This window comes from Piliocolobus tephrosceles, chromosome 13 (assembly GCF_002776525.5).
Source record: "Piliocolobus tephrosceles isolate RC106 chromosome 13, ASM277652v3, whole genome shotgun sequence".
Lineage (NCBI taxonomy): Eukaryota > Metazoa > Chordata > Mammalia > Primates > Cercopithecidae > Piliocolobus > Piliocolobus tephrosceles.
Window position 1 is genome coordinate 32,793,210 of NC_045446.1, and position 20,919 is coordinate 32,814,128.

The 20,919-nt window shown below is 37.0% G+C and overlaps 1 protein-coding gene across 5 annotated transcripts in view; it reads right to left on the reverse strand.

Moving 5' to 3' along the window:
• ELP4 (elongator acetyltransferase complex subunit 4) overlaps window positions 1-20,919 on the reverse strand; it is a 267,804-nt gene that overhangs the window by 169,859 nt on the left and 77,026 nt on the right. For 3 of the 5 annotated variants that reach the window (XM_023230328.2, XM_023230326.3, XM_023230330.3), the window contains exons 4-5: window positions 18,551-18,682; window positions 9,351-9,490 (exon numbers count right to left, since the gene is read on the reverse strand). In XM_023230328.2, the coding sequence (XP_023086096.1) occupies window positions 9,351-9,490; window positions 18,551-18,682 (272 nt within the window). The remainder of the gene's footprint in view (window positions 1-9,350; window positions 9,491-18,550; window positions 18,683-20,919) is intronic. The other 2 variants (XM_023230329.2, XM_023230327.3) reach the window with 1 other exon arrangement.

Sequence of the window (20,919 nt, forward strand, 5' to 3'; positions counted from 1 at the left end):
TCTCCTGCCTCAGCCTCCCGAGTAGCTGGGACTACAGGCGCCCGCCATCTCGCCCGGCTAGTTTTTTGTATTTTTTTTAGTAGAGACGGGGTTTTACAGTGTTAGCCAGGATGGTCTCGATCTCCTGACCTCGTGATCCGCCCATCTCGGCCTCCCAAAGTGCTGGGATTACAGGCTTGAGCCACCGCGCCCGGCAATTTCTTTCTTATGAGTGTAAATTTTCTATTTTTTTTGAGACAACAGTCTCGCTCTTTTGCCCAGGCTGGAGTGCAGTGGCATGACTACAGCTCACTGAAGTCTTGGCCTCCCAGTCTCAGGTGAATCTTCCACCTTAGTCCCCTGAGTAACTGGGACTACAGGCATGTGCCACCACACCTGGCTATTAGTATTTTTTGTCTGTTTGTTTTTGTTTTTGTAGAGACAGGGTCTCACTATGTTGCCCAGTCTGGTCTTGAAATCCTGGGCTCAAGTGATCCTCCTGCCTTGACCTCCCAAAGTGCTGGGATTAGAGGCATGACTCATGCCTGAAATCTTTAACCTTATATTTAGACTTCTGAATATACTGTGGTTCTTTGCTTTTCAATCTAAAAGTCTTGTAGTTTTGAAATAAAATATTCCCTTCCAAGGAGCCCCCTTGTGAGTACCAACCCACAGACCGCGGCCGGGCATCTCGTAACCATATGAGTACTTGCCTCATCGCAGGCCTTAACGAAGCAGCCCATAAGGCTGTAAATTTTGAAAAGCTCAAAGAAATCTCTCAAAGAGTCAATGAAAACCCCACTGAATTTCTTTCTCACCTTACAGTGGCCCTCCAAAAATACACCAGTGTTGACCCTACCTCCCCGGAAAAAACTGTTGTTCTTAATACCCATTTCATCTCTCAGTCTGCTCCTGACATACGGTGCAAACTTAAAAAGGCTGAAGACAGCCCTCAAATCCCACAACAAGACCTTCTCAACTGGCTTTCAAAGTCTTTAATAATAGGGATGAACAAGAAAAAATAAATAAAGCCCAACGAGATCATGCCAAATGCCAGCTACTAGTCACGGCTATTCCCAATCTGGCAACAGCACCCAAGGGCATAAAATACCCGATAGCAGTATCCCTTCTGGGGCCTGTTTTAAATGCAGCAAAGAAGGCCACTGGGCACGGGCACGTCCCAACTCAACACCACCAAAAATTCCTTGCCCAGCCTGCCAAGAAACCACTGGAAGTCTGATTGTCCTCTTAACAACCAGGCTAACAAACCAACTCCTCAAAACCCTGGCAAGGCAAGGAGTGAAAAATCGCTCACCCTACCATGGCTCCTTGGCCTGGTCCCATCTGCCATTACTGCATCGGAGCCCAGGGTAACTCTGCTAATAGCAGGTAAGCCGGTCTCTTTTTTAATCGATAGCGGGGTCACCTACTCAGCTTTATCTAAATTTTTAGTACCCACTTACCCTTCCCAGGTCTTGTCTCACATCCACACGCTACTGAATCCCTTACTTGTTCCCTATCTAATACTATTTTTCTTCACACTCCTTCCTCATCATGCTTCATTGCCCCAACCCCATCCTAGGCTGAAACATTTTAGCCAAATTCAAAGCTTCTATCACCTTTTCCTGCCCCCCTCAACCAGAGTCCCTCCTGCTCCTCTCTGCTAGTCCGGCCCCTGACCCCCCTCCCCAGCACCCACTACCCACCTCTCTCGTTAACCCAGTAGTGTGAAACACCACCAGCCCTTCCATAGCTGCTCACCAGGACCCCATCAAAATCCAGTTAAAAGACCCCTCTAAATTTCCCAACATTGCCCAGTACCCCTATTTCCCTAACACCGAAAAGGCTTACAATCCATCATAAACAAGCTCTGTTCACGCTGTCTTCTTAGACCAACACACTCTCCATATAACACCTCCAACTTCCCCGTTACAAAATCTGACCGCTCATATTGACCCGTTCAGGACCTCTGAGCCATCAATCAGGTTGTCCTCCCTATTCACCCTGTGGTCCCTAACCCCTATATACTTCTCTCCCTCATTCCCTCCAACACCACCCACTATACAGCAATCAACCTAAAGGATGCTTTCTTTACCATTCCCTTACACCCTAATTCCCAAGACCTCTTCACCTTCACCTGGACTGACCCTGACACTCTTCAGTCAAGGCAACTCACATGGACTGTCCTCTCCCAAGGATTCAGGGGCAGCCCTCACTTCTTTGGACAACCTCTAGCCGAAGACCTCACCTCCTTAGACCTCTCCCCCAGCTGCCTCCTCCAATATGTCGACGATCTCCTTCTCTCCAACCCCTCCCTAGAGCACTCCCAAATTCATGCCATCACCCTCCTAAACTTTCTTGCTAGCAAAGGATATAGGGTCTCCCCCTCCAAAGTCCAACTATCTACCCCAACAGTAACATAATTAGGAGTCCAACTCTCCCCCAGCGCCGGAGCCATGACCCCAGCACAAGCAATCTTAATAAATAGCTTGCCTCCACCTTCCTCAAAAAATGAAATTCTCTCTTTCTTAGGACTGGCAGGTTTCTTTAGAATATAGATTCCCAACTTTGCCTTCCTGGCTTGGCCCCTCTATGAAGCAGCCAAAGGCCCTCTCAATGAACCCCTAAACCCCACACACAATATACTTCCCAGTTTCTGTAGACTCCAAACCAAACCACTCTCATCACTGCACCTGCCCTGTCCTTAACCCACATCTCCCAACTCTTTGTTCTCTGTACCGCCGAAAACCAAGGAATAGCTCTCGGGGTCCTAGGGCAACAAAAGGGAAGTCCCCCTTCCTTTGCCCCTGTGGCATAACTCTCTAAACAATCAACATTGTCAAAGCATGGCCAACCTGTCTTAGAGCATTAGCAGCAGTGACCATTTTAGCTCTGTAAAGTAAAAAAACTGACATTCAGCCACAGTATAACTGTCCACAGCTCTCACAACTTATAGGATCTCCTCTTCTCCCAGGCATTAAGCTCCCTCTCTCCTTCCCAAATTCAGTCACTCCATGCCCTCTTTATCGAAAATCCCGAATTCAGCTTCACCAAAAGCGCCCCCCTCAACCCAGTATCCCTATTCCCCATATCCTCTTCCCCTTCTACTCATTCTTGCACTGACATTTTGGATCACCTGCAGCCACAATTCCCTAACATCTCCCGCGAGCCGCTCACTAACCCAGATGACCAACTCTTCATAGATGGCTCCTCTTCTGGAGCCCCCGGCTCTCCAAAAACTGGGTATGCAGTAGTTACCTTAAACCATGTAATTGAGGCTAAACCACTACCTCCAGGAACCTCCTCCCAAAATGCAGAACTTACAGCTCTCCCCATAGCCCTAACCCTTTCCAAAGGCAAACAAATCAACATTTATACAAACTCCAAATATGCCTATCACATCTTTCATTCCCATGCTGCCATGTGGCAAAAGAGAGGATTCCTGACTACCAAAGGAATCCCTATCACTAATGGCCCCCTTATTTACCAACTCCTTCAGGCTGCACCTTCCAACCAAAGCAGGGGTTATACATTGTCAAGGACATCAAACAGGATCAGATAAAATCTGAAGAGAAAACACAAAAGCCAACAAGGCGGCAAAAAAAAAAAAAAAAGTCTTTATTCTGCCCCCGGCACTCTCCTCCTCGTTGTCCCTACAATCCAACCCCAGTATCTCTCCCCCCACAAAAAAAAAAGCTTCACTACTACAACAAAAAAACATCCTTCCAAAAGAACTAGATAATCAAAAATCAAAAACTCATCCTCCCCCAAAAACAAACCAAAAAAAAAAAAAATTCTAACATCCCTTCACCAATCCTTCCATATTGGTGCACGCCCCCTATACCTACTCCTTTGCCCTTATTTCTCCTCCGCCCATCTATTTACCTTACTAAAAAACCTAACCTCAAACTGTCATGTATGCTCTGTCACTTCCACCTGAGGGGCCCTCCGTTCTCCATCTATTCCTACACACCAGTTAAGAGGAACCTCATTATCATATTTCCAGGCACTCTCTACAGATGTCTAGGCTTCCCTAAAAAAAAAAAAAAAAAAAAAAAAAAAAAAAGCAAGCTCTATTACCCACCTCCAAAACCAACTAGTCTCCCTAGCAGCAGTTATCCTTCAAAACGGCAAAGGCCTTGATTTACTTACTGCAAAAAATGGAGGTCTCTACATCTTCCTAGATGAGGAATGCTGCTTCTTTTTTAATCAGTCAGGCCTGGTTCAGGATGCAGTCGAAAAACTAAAAGACTGAGTGTACCCCCCTGCCTTCCCCCCCCAAAAAAAACAGCTCTCTGCCTGGCCCTCTTGGCCCCCTTGGTCTCTCAGCTCTTAGGCCTCCTAGTTACTCCCACTCCTAGGACCCGTCATAACCATTCTCCTTCTTCTAATCTTTGGGCCCTGCCTCTTATGTCTCTTTACCCCGTTTTTACAGAACTGTGTTCGAGCTTTCACCCACGGAACCACACAAAACATGATGCTACTACAAAAATACCAGCAATTTCAAAACCAATACCAGGACCAACCCCTACCTTCCAGCCTTTCCCGTGACCACTGCCCCCTTTCAGCTTGACGTAGCAGATGAAAAATGGCACCCCCTTTCCTATCATGTGTTAAAAGGCTGGAATGTTAGGGTCACCCCGACCAGACCATTCCCTTCCCCTCCCACAGGCCTTACAATACAGTCTCTTGCACTCTCCACACAGCTACCCCAGGGCAAAAGACAAATCCCCCATCACTGACCCCTCCAGTAACTGTTTGTCCAGACAGTTACAGGATGCGGTTAACATGTCTGCTAACCTCGCATAACAAAGCTGGCAAAAAACATCTCCAGGATGCAGTCAAGACACCTGCATCCCCGACTCAGCCCCCCGACCCTGACCCAATTCCTCTCCCTATAAAGTCCTGCAGTAGTCTGTAAGCAGGGCTGCCTCCTCTGCTTTTGTCAGGAGGTAGCTGGCAGGACTGACAATAAATCAGTTTGCCTGAACTTGGGTCTACTGGCCTCATTCCTTTCTCAGCTGTTGTTCCAATTATCCCTTACAATTACTATATTTTGTGCATTGATCCATTAATTCATCAACCATGCACTGGACACCTGTGTTCTAGATATAAGGAAAAGAAAGATGAAGAAAGCAAAACCCCTTTCCTCAAGGATTTCCAATGTCTGAGGGGAAAGACAAGCATGTAGACAAGATAAATAATTACAGTGTCATGTGTTAAGTGTCCTGATAGAAATATGAACAAAAGTAAGTAGGAATGTATGAGGAACACAATTACAATTTGTCTAGGAAAACATTATAGAAGACTTATACTGAGGTTCCATTTAAACTGGTAAAGAAAATTGGCAGGATGAGAAAAATGGGATGACTTCTAAAATGTTAGTTGCATCCTCTTTTCATCGTTTTCACTTATAAATTCTCCCAGAAATATAACTGGTTCTCACAGAATTCAATTCATTAAATTTAATCAGTAGAACACTCAGACGATATAAGAAACTACTGGTTATTGTTAGGATAAATATGTTAAAATAAAATCTTGAAATTCAAAGAAACATATCAAAATAGACTCATTCTATTGACTACCAACTGTATGCAAACTCAATATTCAAGACCTAACATCGTCAGATCAGTCTGTGCAATAGTTTGAAAGTGTCCCCTACAAAATTCAGGTGTTGTCAATGTGATAGTATTCAGAGATGAGGCCTTTAAGAGGTGATTATGTCACGAGGGCTCCTCTTTCAGGAACAGGATTAAGGCCCTTATATAGAAGGCTTCACATAGCGTTTTGGCTAGCTTGCCCTTTTACATTCTGCCATGTGAGAACACATCATTTCTCTCCTCTGGAGAATGCAGGAAAAAAGTGCCATCTTGGAAGCAGAATGCAGGCCTCACCAGACAACCACACCTGCCAGCACTTTTATTTTCTCATAGATCTGGAGGATAGAAAGTTCAATATTGAATTTCTGTCTTTATAAATTACTTACCCAGTCTCAGGTGTTTAGTTACAGCATCACAGATGGACAAAGATAGGATGCCATAACAAAACACCATAGATTGGGTGGCTTAAACAGGAATTTATTTTCTCATTCTTCTGGAGACTTGAAGTCCAAGATCAACATGCCAGCAAAGTTGGTGCCTGGTGAGGGCTCTTCCCTTAGGTTGCAGATAGCACCCTTCTTGCTGTGTGCTCACATGGCCTTTCATTCGTGCATGCTCCAGGAGAGAGTGAGAGCTCAAGTGTCTCTCCCTCTTTTATAAAGATACCAATCTCATCACACCAGGGTCCCACAACCTAATCTAAACCTAATTACTTCCCAAAGGTCCCATCTCCAAATATCATCCAGTTGGGGTTAGGGCTTCAACATATGAATTCTGGAGGGACACAAACATTCAGTTGGTAGTGGTAGGTTAAGCAATATGTTAATATAATTGTTAATCAGTAAGAAAGACGACACTAAAGAATGGCAGTGTCTTTCTACTAAGGAAACCAAACTATGCTTGGACATACTTATTAGCAAAGCTTAATTGTAAACAAAGTCAAAGTAAAAAATCTTAGACTCCAGAATTATTCTCAAAACTAACTTATTATTTTGTGACTCAGATTATCTGATTTATAATAGTGAAATATCCAAACAGAGCTATCTTGATAATATTATTGTAAAACATCTGAAGTCTTTATACTCTGGCTTTAATTTGAAAATTTAAACTGTATGTATGAATTTTTTCTACAGACAAACCTTCTAATCATTTTAAATTAGTTACTGTAAATTTTAAATGATCTGCCGTTTATCCTATTGTAAAAATATCTTTACATGTTTTAATAGCACCTTCAGAAATTACAAAATTATATATTATATCCTCACATGTGACAGTAGGACACAGCTATATCCTCTAGCCTTAATTATAGGAAAAGCATAGATAACTGTAAGGCTTAGCTTTATTGTTTTATAAATGAACCAGTAAAGTTCATTTTAGTGAAATGAGCACATGCTTTTCATAAATTAAAATAAATCTCACATGGTAAAGTACCCATTTTGAAAATTAATTTAATTACATGTTTAAAGTTTAATTACATTTAATTAAGCATTTAAGTTTAATATGAAATAAATGAATTATCAGTTAACTCTATGAAATGAAATACTGCCTTGATAATTAAAATCTATAAATTTTCCTATTCTGTGCAAAACTGCTAGTTCTTACAAAACACTCAGAAAATACATATTTTAATGACTATAGGATTATATCCTTACAGCTGATTAAGGAGTAATTTTTTTGGCACCTAGGTTGGTGGGTGTACATTTACCGCCTCAGTAAATGGAGGCAGCATGGTACAAAAAAAAAAAAGAGCAGAGGTTTTAGAAACTTGAGTTTGGGTGTTAGCTCAGTCACTGACAGCCTGCAACAGTAGGAGAGTTACTTAGCAACTCGAACCTGAAATTCCTTATAAAATGGGGTTAACATTCTCTTGGAGAGTTATTGGCAAAATTTAATGAGTTATCCCATAGTCAAATGTCTGGGAGAGCACCTGACTTGGAAAAGATATTTGGCACATGCTAATCCCCTCCTTACCCCAGCTGTTGAGTAAATGGAGAATAACACTGTACTTGCTGGTGTAAAAAAAGTATCGTCCTTAAAATATATTTTTTTAAATCACAAAAGTAACACCATATTATTTTTCATTTAAATACATCAAACATAATATACATTTTACATTTATTTTCCTAAGCACTCTGTTAATGGAGACAGTATAGCAATGTTGCTAATACAGATATTTGAATCAGGGAGAATTTACTTGGAACCTGGGTTCCACTCTTTACTACTATTTGAGAAATTAAGGGAAAATTATCCTTATCTATTTCGCACGCTTGTACGTAAATGCATGTTTGACTCAATGTGTGGCAAAAACTGGGAAATAGAAAAATCAATATAATCATTCAAACTTAACAAAATATTAGTGAGGTAGTAAGGCAGGTGGTATTTCCTCTTCTCCCCACCTCCAATTTTTCACATGAAGATATTAATTTTCACTGATTTTAGGTGATCTGCCCAAGGTTAAGGGTAGGATGAACTCAATATCAGAATCCAGATTTTAAAAATTCCTTTATCAGTGCTCATTACTGCACGACATAGGAAGGTAAAGGTGAAAGACACCAAAATCTTCTGAAGCAGTGAAGCAAAAAAGAAAGATAAATCTGACAGATTAAGCTTGGTTCTATCACTTAATAATTAAACTCAGATAAATCAATTCTGTGAATTTCAGTATCTTCTAGAAAATGGGACTACATACGTCTCCATATTAATACTACATAACCCTGTATAGGGTTAATATAAGGATTACAGAAGATAACAAATGTAAGGTGCCTAACAGAGTGGCTGACACATAGCAGTAATACATTAATGGTAGTTATAAATGCTAAAACAACATCAAAGCACCACTTTTGCTAAGTCTCTGTCCATAGATTGGAGAACTCCATAATAAAGTGAATATTTTTTGGAAACATTTAATAAGAATGAGTACAATAGTCTCTTCTAAATTCTCAGGTATTATTTTTAGAACAGAGACTATAAATTTTAAGTCATTTTGGTCCACAATGCCTTGCTATTAAATCTTCATTTAATAGTTCACCTACTTTTGAAAATGGTTTTACAAGTGCTTAAGAAAATACAAATGACAATCTGTTCCATAATTTACTGCAATAAAAATTGAAATTAAATATTCTTAACACTTTATAACATATATTATTCAATGTCAAGTCCTGTAATTTTCAGAGTTTTGTCTTAATAACATACTGGCAGTATAAACATGTTGGGTTGTTTTGATACTTAAAACCAAAACTCTAAATTCTAAGTCACTTAAAATTATACGGATTGTCTTATTTACAGCAGAACCAGAAATAGAAAGCCTTCATAAATAAAATATTGTAAAGTACATACTTGTTTACTCTCTGAAAAAGTGTATGCCAAAAAATTAAATTAAGAAAACGATACTAAGTTGTATCATTTTCATTGCTATTATTATCAATACATATTTATTAGGTGTCTATTTGCATTTAAAGCTGAAAAATTCTGGTTTAGAACTGTTCTACATTTTCTTGAAAACCAGCACTTATTATAAATTTGTTGTCCTGACTTTTCAAGTTGCAAATTAGAGAAATAGTGGTTCCAGCAGTTATAGGACCAAAGAAAAAAGAAAGTCACAGTAATGAAATACTATGAAAAATATATAGACTTGAAGTTACAAATTATATAGAAAACTAGTATTTATTATTATATTTACCCTTAGATGTGTATTCTTTCAAAAATGTGGTAAAAGTGTATTCTACTAATATTTGAAATCAGACTTTGTTATTAAATCGGTCATTAACTTACCAGGGTTCTACTTTGAGAGTTGAAGATATTTTCTCTGGAAGAAAAAATCCATGCCAGTTTGAAGCCTCAATTAGTTCTTGTGGTATTCTTTTTGATGCATCATAATAGTGACCAAATCGTGATGATACTGGTCCAATCTGCTAAAATAAAACCCATAGTGGCTGTTAAACAATTATTTTTAAGCTATAATTTATTTGTCCTACATCCAGCAAAACAATGACATACTTACAAATTTACACATGCACTAAGTAAATTTCAAAGAAGCATACAACAACCTTTATTATTTTAAACCATTTACAGTTACAAATCAACCTTTTTATCTTTCACGTTTCTTCACTTCTAGTGGTTCCCTAAATTTGATAAGAATTTAAAAACCTCTTTGGTTTTTTTTCATTACACTGTATACCTTCCTAAGTTTAAAACTTAATATATATAATTCTCAATTAATATTTAAGATTCTACGTTTTAATGACAAATTAAATATGCAGTTGCCAAGAACTAAATGAAAACTTAAACCCAATTCATTCACTGGTAAGAGGTCCAAAAGAAGCTAGCTATTTAAATATATTAAACTGAGTATCATTTTAAAACTGAATTCTCACACAAGACAATATACAGGTATATTAAACATTTCTTACAAATTTAAATTAAGCTTATAGGAGAAAATGTACTACAATACTCCACACAGGAACAAGGCACGATAAAGCTGAAGAATGTATATGACCTACATTAGATCAATCAGAACCTGGCATAATCATTGGTTCATTGATAATTCCTCTTTTGTGTTCTCTACTAACAATTTCTCCAACAAATTATCTTTCTTATAAGAAACTCTAAATTATGACACTGAATTTATTTATATGGGATAGCAAAGTCTACTAACATAACATTATTATTAGGTTGCTTTGAATGGACTTTGAACTAATTTCTTTCATTCAACACATTGAAAAAATATATATACCATTATCCAAAATTGAATTATTAACAAATTCCACTTGGCAATACTTTCTAATAAAAGATTCCAGATCTACTCTTACATAATTTCCACTGTCCGGAAACATATAAGTTTCAGAATATTCAACAAAATTAGATAATCACTACAGAAATTGATAGTAGATATCTAAGTGACAACTTTTAAATTTAGATAAGACAGACATATTTGCTTGACACTAGACACTTGCATTTAAGACTTCAAGGGTTCATATTCTTAAACTAAATGCCTACAAACATGAAATTATACAGTAATAAGAAATACAACTTTTTAAGTCTAATAGAGACACTTTTTTCAGATTCAGAGTCTGTAGGTTCGACATTTATTTTTTAAATGAAATGACCGTTCATCCCTCCATAAGGTACTACTTACTTTCATTAATAAATAAAATATATAAATAAAATATATAATATTAAAATGTTTCTTAAAACTAGGGTGCAAACTTTTAAAATGTAAAGTTATTAGTCTAAAGCAATTTAAACAAGGTCTGTTCTTTGGCCTATAATCTATTCTTTATCCGGATTATAGTTCAGAATGTTTTTACTGCAATCTCTGCCAGAGCTCATCTTTTTATTGTGTAAGTCCAAGCCCCCTTAATGTTTTAGAAAGGCCTTGACTAACTGAACTTTGATCTGATGTCTTCATTGAGAAAAACACCAGGTTGCCCATTTCAGATGCAAATCCCCCTAAGGCCCAACAGAATTTAGTAAAGACAGCAAAAAAGAAAAACCCAGAAGTTTCCAGGATCCTCTTTGAGAATCCTGGGGCACACTGGTGTCCTTAATCCATGCTGCTGCATGGATTAAGGTAGGTGATAACCTTTCCTGATTCAAAAGAATAAGCAGAGTGCCTACAAACTGGGTGGAGACTAGGATTTGGCTATAATAAAACACCATGCAATAAAAGCTTGGTCTATGTCAGAAGCCTCTGAAAAGGCCTCAATGTACCACATTCCCAGGCCTAGTAGGGAAGCTTGCAAAAGCCTACCTGAATCAAATAAGCATGAATAATCTATTTTAGCAGACTGGCCATGGGGAGAGAGAAAGAAAGAGACTTTTCATTTCTTTTAAGTTTGAGTTAATAAATTTATTAGTGGACTGAAAGTTCTTGAAGTCTTATGCACTCAGAGAAATATGCTAAATTGCCAAGAAGCAAAGTATGCTTTTTAAGTTGCCGTCTCTATTAATGTTTCTAATTACAATAGTAATGTGATAGAAATCACAGATTTGGAATGAATCAAGGCAGAAAATTGATTTCATGCTGAGACAGTTTACATATAGAACACAAATAATTCATTAAAATGTAAAAATAAAATTGGAAGCTTTACTCATTATAATTATTAATTTATTTAGAAATTAAAATTAGATATGGTAGCTAAAATATTTATAAGGTAGCCACGAAAATTTTATTGCTGATGAAGAATTTTTAAAATTCCAATTAAAAATGAAAATAAAAATATATTCTTACAGGAAAAAACAATTTTCCAAGTTTTTCTGCTCAAGACATATAACATTAACATATAATCAGATTTTGAAACACTGAAATCTTTTGAGGCCTAGAATTATAAAACAAAGACTTAGACATTTCCTCTAAAAAAGATAACTACATGCTGTAAATAAAATAATTATTATTATCTACAAAAAACTGTCATCAACTCAATAAAAATTGATACATTTAAAATATCAAACTATTATCAATAACTAGTCAGCTTATTAGGTAAGAACATGTTGCTTTAGTTTTACATTATGAAAACTTCTAATTCACATTCATAAACTGCCTTTTGACTTTGTCATCTGTGGAAGTGTGTAAAATGACATGGTTCAGTAAATTTTATGATGCTAAAAGAAAATGAACTTTGATGGGGGTACAGGAGGAAAATGGTAAAAAACAATACCACACTCTACTTCTAGTATGTTACAAAGAAACAAAACTTTCAAAGAAAAGCTGCACCAAAAAAATCTAAGTAAGACATTTCCTTACTGTTATTATTTCTTATTTCTCAGTATAGCATACCAGACAGCAAGAATCCAGTTTTTAAAACACTTTGATTCTTAGTTTAATCATTAGAAACTGGAGCTAATAATTATTTTACAAGGCTGTTGTGAGACTCTAATGTAATACTGGCAATGAATATTCTGTAAATTATGAATTGTATGTAAATGTTATTCATTATTATTATTGTGTCATGATTCACTAGAGAATGAGAAGATCCATCACTGTGTTTTGTAATTACATTGACTTATTGAAAAAATGGTATTTGTTGCTCATCTACACCTGTACACATCTACCACAGGACTGTTGCAGCTAAACCACTAAGACAGAAAGTCAATGTTTCATGAGAATTTAATATAATAAAGACTTAACACACTGAAATGAATTGCTGGAGTCATTGTAGGTCATGGTATTAAAGCACTGCAATACTGAGAAAATTAAGTCTCAGAATATACTGTTGGCTAACAATTCATGGAGTGTCAGGAATAGTGGTTGATGATTATAAGACGCGGGAGACGAAGGCGTATCTACCTTAGAGAATTAAAATCACATGGTGAAGGAAAGAGGGCTTTTTAAAACTATATACTCTTCCATTTAAATAAAGCACTGCTTTATGCTTTACTGAACTATTGTTACTGATCTAGGTATATACATTCTTGTCCTCTTTTGCATTAGTAAGTGGTAATATGGCTACATCCTTAGGACCTGGTGACAGCTTATTTTAAAAGGCATCTCTGATAATCAACACTCCTAGTTTTGAACTATTTGTTTAATCTTAAGCCACAATTATGTTAACTGCATTTTGTCCCAAGTAAAATAAAGAAAACACGTGACGTCTACGGCCAAACCATCCTGAATGTGCCCAATCTCATCTGATCTCAGAAAACCCAGTGACATGGTTTGGTCCTGTGTCCCCACCCAAATCTCAATTCCAATTGTAATCCCCAAACATCGAGGAAGATCCCTGGTGGGAGGTGATTAGATCATGCGGGTGGTTTCTCCCATGCTGTTCTCCTGATAGTGAGAGAGTTCTCAGGAGATCTGATGGTTTAAAAGTAGCAGCTTTCCCTGTGCTTTCTCTCCTGTTGCCATGTAAGATGTGCCTTGCTTCCCCTTCACCGTCTGCCATGTTTGTAAGTTTCCCAAGGCCTCCACAGCCATGTGAAACTGTGAGACAATTAAACCTCTTTTGTTTGCTTATAAATTACCCAGTCTCAGTGAGAATGAACTAATACAGCCAGGTGTGTGTGTGTGTGTGTGTGTGTGTGTGTGTGTGTGTGTGTGTTAAAATGAGAAAGGCAAAGTAAAGCCTAGATTTATAAAGTAGATAATGATGAGTGATCATCAGAGCCTATCAGTCTTGGCAAATCATCATATATAAAATTACCTTAACAGGCAAATATACATGCTAGTGACATTTCAAAGAAAAGCAAAGAAGCCAGAAGGTGATTCTATTTTCTAAAGTGGACAGAACTCACTGTAAATACAAGTAAACATGAGCATGACCATTGACTGTATATACAAAATAAGCTATCATTTTGTCTATATTGATTAATGTGTCTTAGCTCAGTTTAATATTTAATCTACATACTATATAATTCATTCATTCATGCATCCAACAAATAATTACTGAGCACCTACTAAATGTCAGTGAAACAAAACAGTCAAAGTCCCTTTCTCCCACTGAGCTCACATTCTAGTAGGAGATAGATAACAATAAATTAGATATATATTATCATCATTTAATGATAAGTGCCTTTAAGAAAAGTAAAGCAGTGAAAGAAGATGATAGAGAGTGGTTTTATTTCATCTACAGTGACAAAGGCAGTCACTTCTGATAAAGTAATCTTTTAGTAGAGACCTAAGAAAATGAAAAAATAAATAATCTGGACAAGATCATCGTAAGAAGAGAACTTTCAAAACATTCAAGCTTTAAACCTTGAAAACTGAGCACTAGGGCCGGGTTCAGTGGCTCATGTTTGCAATCCCAGCACTTCAGGAGGCCAAGGTGAGAGGATTGCTTGAAGGCAGGAGATTGAGACTAGCCTGGGCAACATAGTGAGACCCTGTCTCTACAAAAATATTAAACAATCAGCTGGGTGCTGTGGCAGGCACTTGTGGTCCCAGATACTTGTGAGGCTAAGGTGAGAAGATCACGTGAACCTGGGAGGTCAAGGTTGCAGTGAGTCATAATTGCACCACTGCACTGTAGCCTGGGCGACACAGTAAGATCCTATTTCAAAAAAAAAAAAAAAATAGAAAAAAAGAAAAACTGTACTAAATTTATTTGTTAATATGCAACCTTAATTAATAGATAACAAAGCTAATGGCAGGTACACCAGACTCTAAAAGGAAGAATGAAATTAGCACTACTCACTGGGGCAAGGATAGTATCTATGATTCAAATTTATAAAAAACAATGTATTTTTAAAGAAACAAATGATTTTTACCCAAACTCTACATAGCTTTCATAATAGCAATAAGAGAAAAGGCTGGCCAGGTGCAGTGGCTCACACCTGTAATCCCAACACTTTGGGAAGCTGAGATGGGTGGATCACGAGGTCAGGAGTTCAAGACCAGCCTTGCCAACACAGTGAAACCCCATCTCTACTAAAAAGTACACAAATTAGCTGGGTGTGGTGGTGTGCATCTGTAATCCCAGCTACTTGGCAGGCTGAGGCAGGAGAATTGCTTGAACCCAGGAGGTGGAGACTGCAGTGAGCCAAGATCGTGCCACTGTACTCGAGCCTGGGTGACAGAGTTAGACTTTGTCTCAAAAAACAAAAAAAGGAGAAAAAAGGCTTAAAGCTTTAGTTACTTGCATTTTTGACAACAATTTCACTTGAGAATGTTAACTGCCAATGAAAAGACCAAAACCAGCTGGGTGCAGTGGCTCACACCTGTAATCCCAGCACTTCGGGAGGTCAAGGCAGGCAGACCACCTAAGGTCAGGAGTTTGAGACCAGCCAACATGATGAAACCCCGTCTCTACGAAAAATACAAAAACTGGCCGGGCGCGGTGGCTCAAGCCTGTAATCCCAGCACTTTGGGAGGCCGAGACGGGCGGATCATGAGGTCAGGAGATCGAGACCATCCTGGCTAACAAGGTGAAACCCCGTCTCTACTAAAAAATACAAAAAACTAGCCGGGCGAGGTGGCGGGCGCCTGTAGTCCCAGCGACTCCGGAGGCTGAGGCAGGAGAATGGCGTAAAACCCGGGAGGCGGAGCTTGCAGTGAGCTGAGATCTGGCCACTGCACTCCAGCCCAGGAGACACAGCAAGACTCCGTCTCAAAAAAAAAATAAATAAATAAATAAAATAAAAAAGAAAAATACAAAAACTAGTCGGATGTGGTGGTGGGCGCCTATAGTCCCAGCTACTCGGGTGGCTGAGGCAGGAGAATCACTTGAATGTGGGAGACGGAGGTTACAGTGAGTTGAGATCATGCCACTGTACTCCAGTCTCTAAACTTAGAGTTTAGGTTCATTACTGACTCTTTCAGGACACAGCAGTAGAAAAATTAGAATACAGTCACCATTAAGCCCTTGAATGAATGGGCAAGAAGCCCATTAAGCACTTGAATGAATCTACCAGAGTCAAAGACATGAAGTTCTTTGCCATTAGGGTTCTCAAGTGCTAGTCCTATATTTCTAGTTTGTTTTGATCTCTATCACTTAACTCATATTTTCCTAAACAGACTAACATCTATTCTGGCCGCCTGCACCCAGTTCTCATTCACATCCAAGCTAGGCTATACCTGTAACAACTTCTGATTACACAGAGCTTCCTTCTATTTTTTAATACAAATGTATAGTATTTTACTGTTCAGACACACCATAATTTACTTAGCTAGTTGCTTACTGATAGACATTTAGGCTATTTTCAATATCTTGCTATTAAAAAAATATGCTGCAAGAATAGCTCATGTATATTCACTTTTACATTTTAGTAAATATATTAATGATGTAAATTTCCAAAAGAATCAAAGAACACGTTTTTGCAATCATGAATGTTACTACCAAAATACTCTCTACAGAAGTTGTACCTTTTTACATTTTCACCAGCAAAGTATGAGTACCAGCTTCCCCCACCCTTGCTAATACAGTGTCTTACCAAGTTAGATCATTGTCAATTTGATAAGAGAAAAATAGCAGGACAGTGTAGTTTTCATTTGAATTTCTCTCATTAAAACTGAAATTGGGCATATGTTTTGTATGTTTAAGAGTCACTTAAATTTTCTTTTCATATTTTTGCCCATTAAAAAAAAATCAGTTGTAGAATTTTTCCTTATTCATTTTAAAAGTTATTTGTATGTAAGTAAAATTTGTCCTTGTTTTATAATTTGAGTTGCAAATATTCTCTCTTAAATTTGTAGTTTGTTCACAGTCATTTAAATCACAGCGTAAAATTATTATTCATATAGTTTCCACACTTAAATTAGAAAAACATGTCATTGCTTAATATGTACCCATTATAACATGTTTTATATCTGGTACACAGATGATGCTTAGCTTAGTATTTGCTGACTAAATGAATACATTTATCATTATTATTGACTAAAATAACATTAGTATAAGTGCTGGAGGTACAAGAGGAAATAAAACAAGCACTCTGCCTTGCAGAAAATTTTCTTTCTGGTGGAGGAGAGAGTTACACTACCAATTAAGTATAAAACAATGAGAAAGATTTTTTTTTTTTTTTTTTTTTTTTGAGACGAAGTGTTGCTCTGTCGCCCAGGCTGGAGTGCAGTGGCACAATCTTGGCTCACTGCAACCTCTGCCTCCTGGGTTCAAGCAATTCTCTGCCTCAGCCTCCCGAGTAGCTGGTATTATAGGCACCCGCCACCACACCCAGCTAATTTTTGTGTATTTTTAGTAGAAACGGAGTTTCACCATCTTGGCTAGGCTGGTGTTGAACTGCTGACCTCGTGATCCACCCGCCTCGGCCTCCCAAAGTGCTGGGATTACAGGTGTGAGCCACCGCACCCGACCCAGAGAAAGATGTATTTTAAAATATATGAAGTGCTACAGGAAAAAAAAAGAAAGTAGATAATTATGTATGGAAAGCCATAAGAGGCAGTAACATTTGAACTTAGAGAAGGATGCATTGGTGAGTAAGAAAGCGAAAAAAGCATTACTAAAAGAAATACAAGCAAGTTATAAGGAGCAATTCTCATAGGATAGTTGAATGTAGTGTTTTATATACACAGGAGGAAGAGGCTAAAAAGGTAGACTTGGATTAGGTTGTACAGATTTTCTATACAATCTTAAATTTGTATTTCATATTGAAAGCTTATAATAGCAAACAGGTTTCATCTCATATACTAACTTTCATTAGTGGTAGTGGCTACCCAGAACATTCCTGTAGAGAAGAATTCTAAGGCTGTGTCTGAGTTTGGCAGGAGAGTATTAGAGGGTACTACAGTCTGCTATTTATTTAGAAGGGGGTAGTGAAAATAGGAAACCAAATGAGGCACTTGAAGTTAAAGAGTATCATACACATATTTCTATCCTTGGGAAAGATAACACTGATGTCAATATGGAAGACTAGAGAAGGATGGACTAAGGAAACTATATCTTATTCAGATTATGCAACCTTATGTCTCTTCTTTAACTTTTCTACTAGTATGGTAATATATGATAGACGTTAAATAATGTGTCTGAAAAGTGAATGAAGTGAACAATCAAATAAGGAAGCTAATAAATGAACCATGCCATCACCAGGAACAGAGTTCATGAGTTACTGGACAGATTTATTGCCATTTGTTTTGACTTCTCAGAAATTTTTCCTTCATTTCTTACCTATTCTGTCTGTTCTGAATATATGACATTACCAGACAGATGAGTTTGAAAATACAATGATTGAAAATGTTTAAGGATAAAAATAGTAATTCCAAAGAACCATCACTTACATTGAACATTTATAGGTAACCATACCGGATAGAAATGGCTTCATTAGTTCACTTACTCTGTCTTGCAACCCTAGAATAAAGCATTCTATATGGGTATTATGGCAGAAATGAAACAATCTATTTTGGTAAAAAACAAGTTACCATAATTTTACTTGTAAGAAATGTATCATCTTGACCAAAAACTCTACAAATGAAACAGCTAATTCTTTAAATAAACAAATACACATATAGGCATACCACGAGAGATTCTATAAGACGAAAACAAATGCATTTGCAAATTTTAGAAAGAATTTGTAGGTTTACTTGCCTCCATCTTGGGTAATAACTGGTAACGCCAAGCTATTTTCATCTTAATATTAGATTCTGGTGTTTTATGATTATACACATCTTCATCAAATTCCTTCTTACTATTATCATCAAGTAATGGTGCTGGAAGTTCCTAAGAAAACAGAATGACATATAATTGAGATTCTGTGGTTAAAATATGACAATTTTCTTAAACCATAATGTTAGCAACACTAGAAATTTCCAATGTATTGAAAATTCGTGACTAACATTGATTTAAATACAAATTCATAAAAATATAGACATTTCTAAAACAGAGAAAACAAGTATAATACAAACATTAAGCTTAATTTTTTAGCAATAAAATTTAAAGAAAATATCCAAATTTCTATACTCACAAAAGTCAACTGCTATTCTAACAAGAGGTTATACTCATTTCTCAAAATGTATATGCTTAAAGCAAAGCCTGGAGTTAGTACTTATGTATTACATATAATTATTATTATGTTGGCCACAAGGTAAAAATAAAACATTTGCACAATGTGCTTACTAGTTTGTAATTTTAGAATTCAAAAAAGCCATTCACTAAAATAATGGGTGAAGTAACAATCAAGAATAATGACATTTATTTTACCTATATCAAATGCCAGTTTTGCACCTGCAAGCTTATGTCTCTTCTTTAACAATAATCTCTGATTAAATGAAGAGACGATAAGTTCCAGTTTATTAATTTTGGAAGGTGACCAACTTCGTAACTATAAAAAACTAGAAAACATTTTTGTTAAGCGGTACTATAGAAAGAATTCAAAGAAAACTGTATTTAAGTTTCTTGAAGAAGGAAAGCACATACAATAATTTTGTTTTATTTTCTATTAGAATCATAAAGATAACGTGGGGCATTGGATTAGTAAATATAATCTGTGCTATATTATATTTTAGTCTAAATTGCAACTTCTACTTTTCAAGATCAATTTACTTATGCTTAGAATCATGTCAACAAATCAGCTCAAAACACATTACCTGTTAATATGATATATTTTACTTACCTTCTAAAAGACCTCAAAGTGAACCCACATTTTAATTAATGCTAGTATTAGAAACTAGTTATATCATTTAAGCTGTGAATCCATCATTCCTAGCTAAGCATTAGTATCTTACAATATAAAGTAACTTCGTTTTCCAATGGAAATACGTATTTGTGCGGGAGTTTAGTGTAATACAGCATAGTGGTTATGAGTTTGAATTCGGCAACTAGAATGTCCAGTTCAAATCTTGACTTTGCACTGGTAGCAGTGTCTGTGTTACCACATGACCTCTCTATGTCTCCATTCATCACCTAAAAAATGGAGGTAATAGTATTTACTTCTGGCTGCACGCAGTGGCTCACACCTAAAATCCTAGCACTTTCGGAGGCCAAGATGGGTGGATCACTTGAGTTCAGGAGTTTGAGACCAGTTTGGGCAACACGACAAAACCCCATCTCTACAAAAAATACAAAAAAATTAGCTGGGTGTGGTGGCACATGCCTGTAGTGCCAACTACTTACGGGGCTGAGATGGGAGGATCGCTTGAGCCCAGGAGGTTGAGGCTACAGTGAGCAAAGATCATGCCACTGTACTCCAGCCTGGGTGACAAAGCAAAACCCTGTCTCAACAACAACAACAACAACAACAACAACAACAACAACAACAGCAACAACAACAACAAAGTATTATTCACTTCAATGGGTTGTTGTAAGGAGTAAATAAATTAAAAATGTAAAATACAGAGAATGGTGTTTCCTACATATTAGGAATCCTACAAATGTTAGATCGTGAGAAGTCAGTCAAACAGTTGTCCTCAGAGCCACACATTTTGTATTGTGAATATCGGGCAATAAATTTAGTATAATGTATTTGGATTAACATCTTTTTCAACCCCAGGGACACCTGGCAATAGCTGTAACAATGGTTACTCACAACTCAATAATAAAAACATTTGAAAAATAATTTATACCACACTGTCCTCTTATTGTGGAAAATAGTCCGATTCTAAGAAATGCTCTTACATTAATGTGTACAACATTAGAGAAATAACCCTAAAGTACTAGAGACTCATTAATATGTTTAACTTATCTAAACAAGATGAGACTATAAAATATAGGTAAGCATTTGCTGATTTATCTTATTAAATATGTATCTATTCCCATAATAGACGTTTTACCATGTTAAACACTTCTAATGTATCATGAAAATTGTAATGATTCCAAGTTTAATACTGATAAGGCACTCATTTTCTTAAAGATGAACATGTTCAAAAGATGTACAGAAAATATACTTTTTCAATTAATGCCTATATAAAGGTTATAAGGTTTCTTATATATGCACACATATATATATGGTTTCTTATATA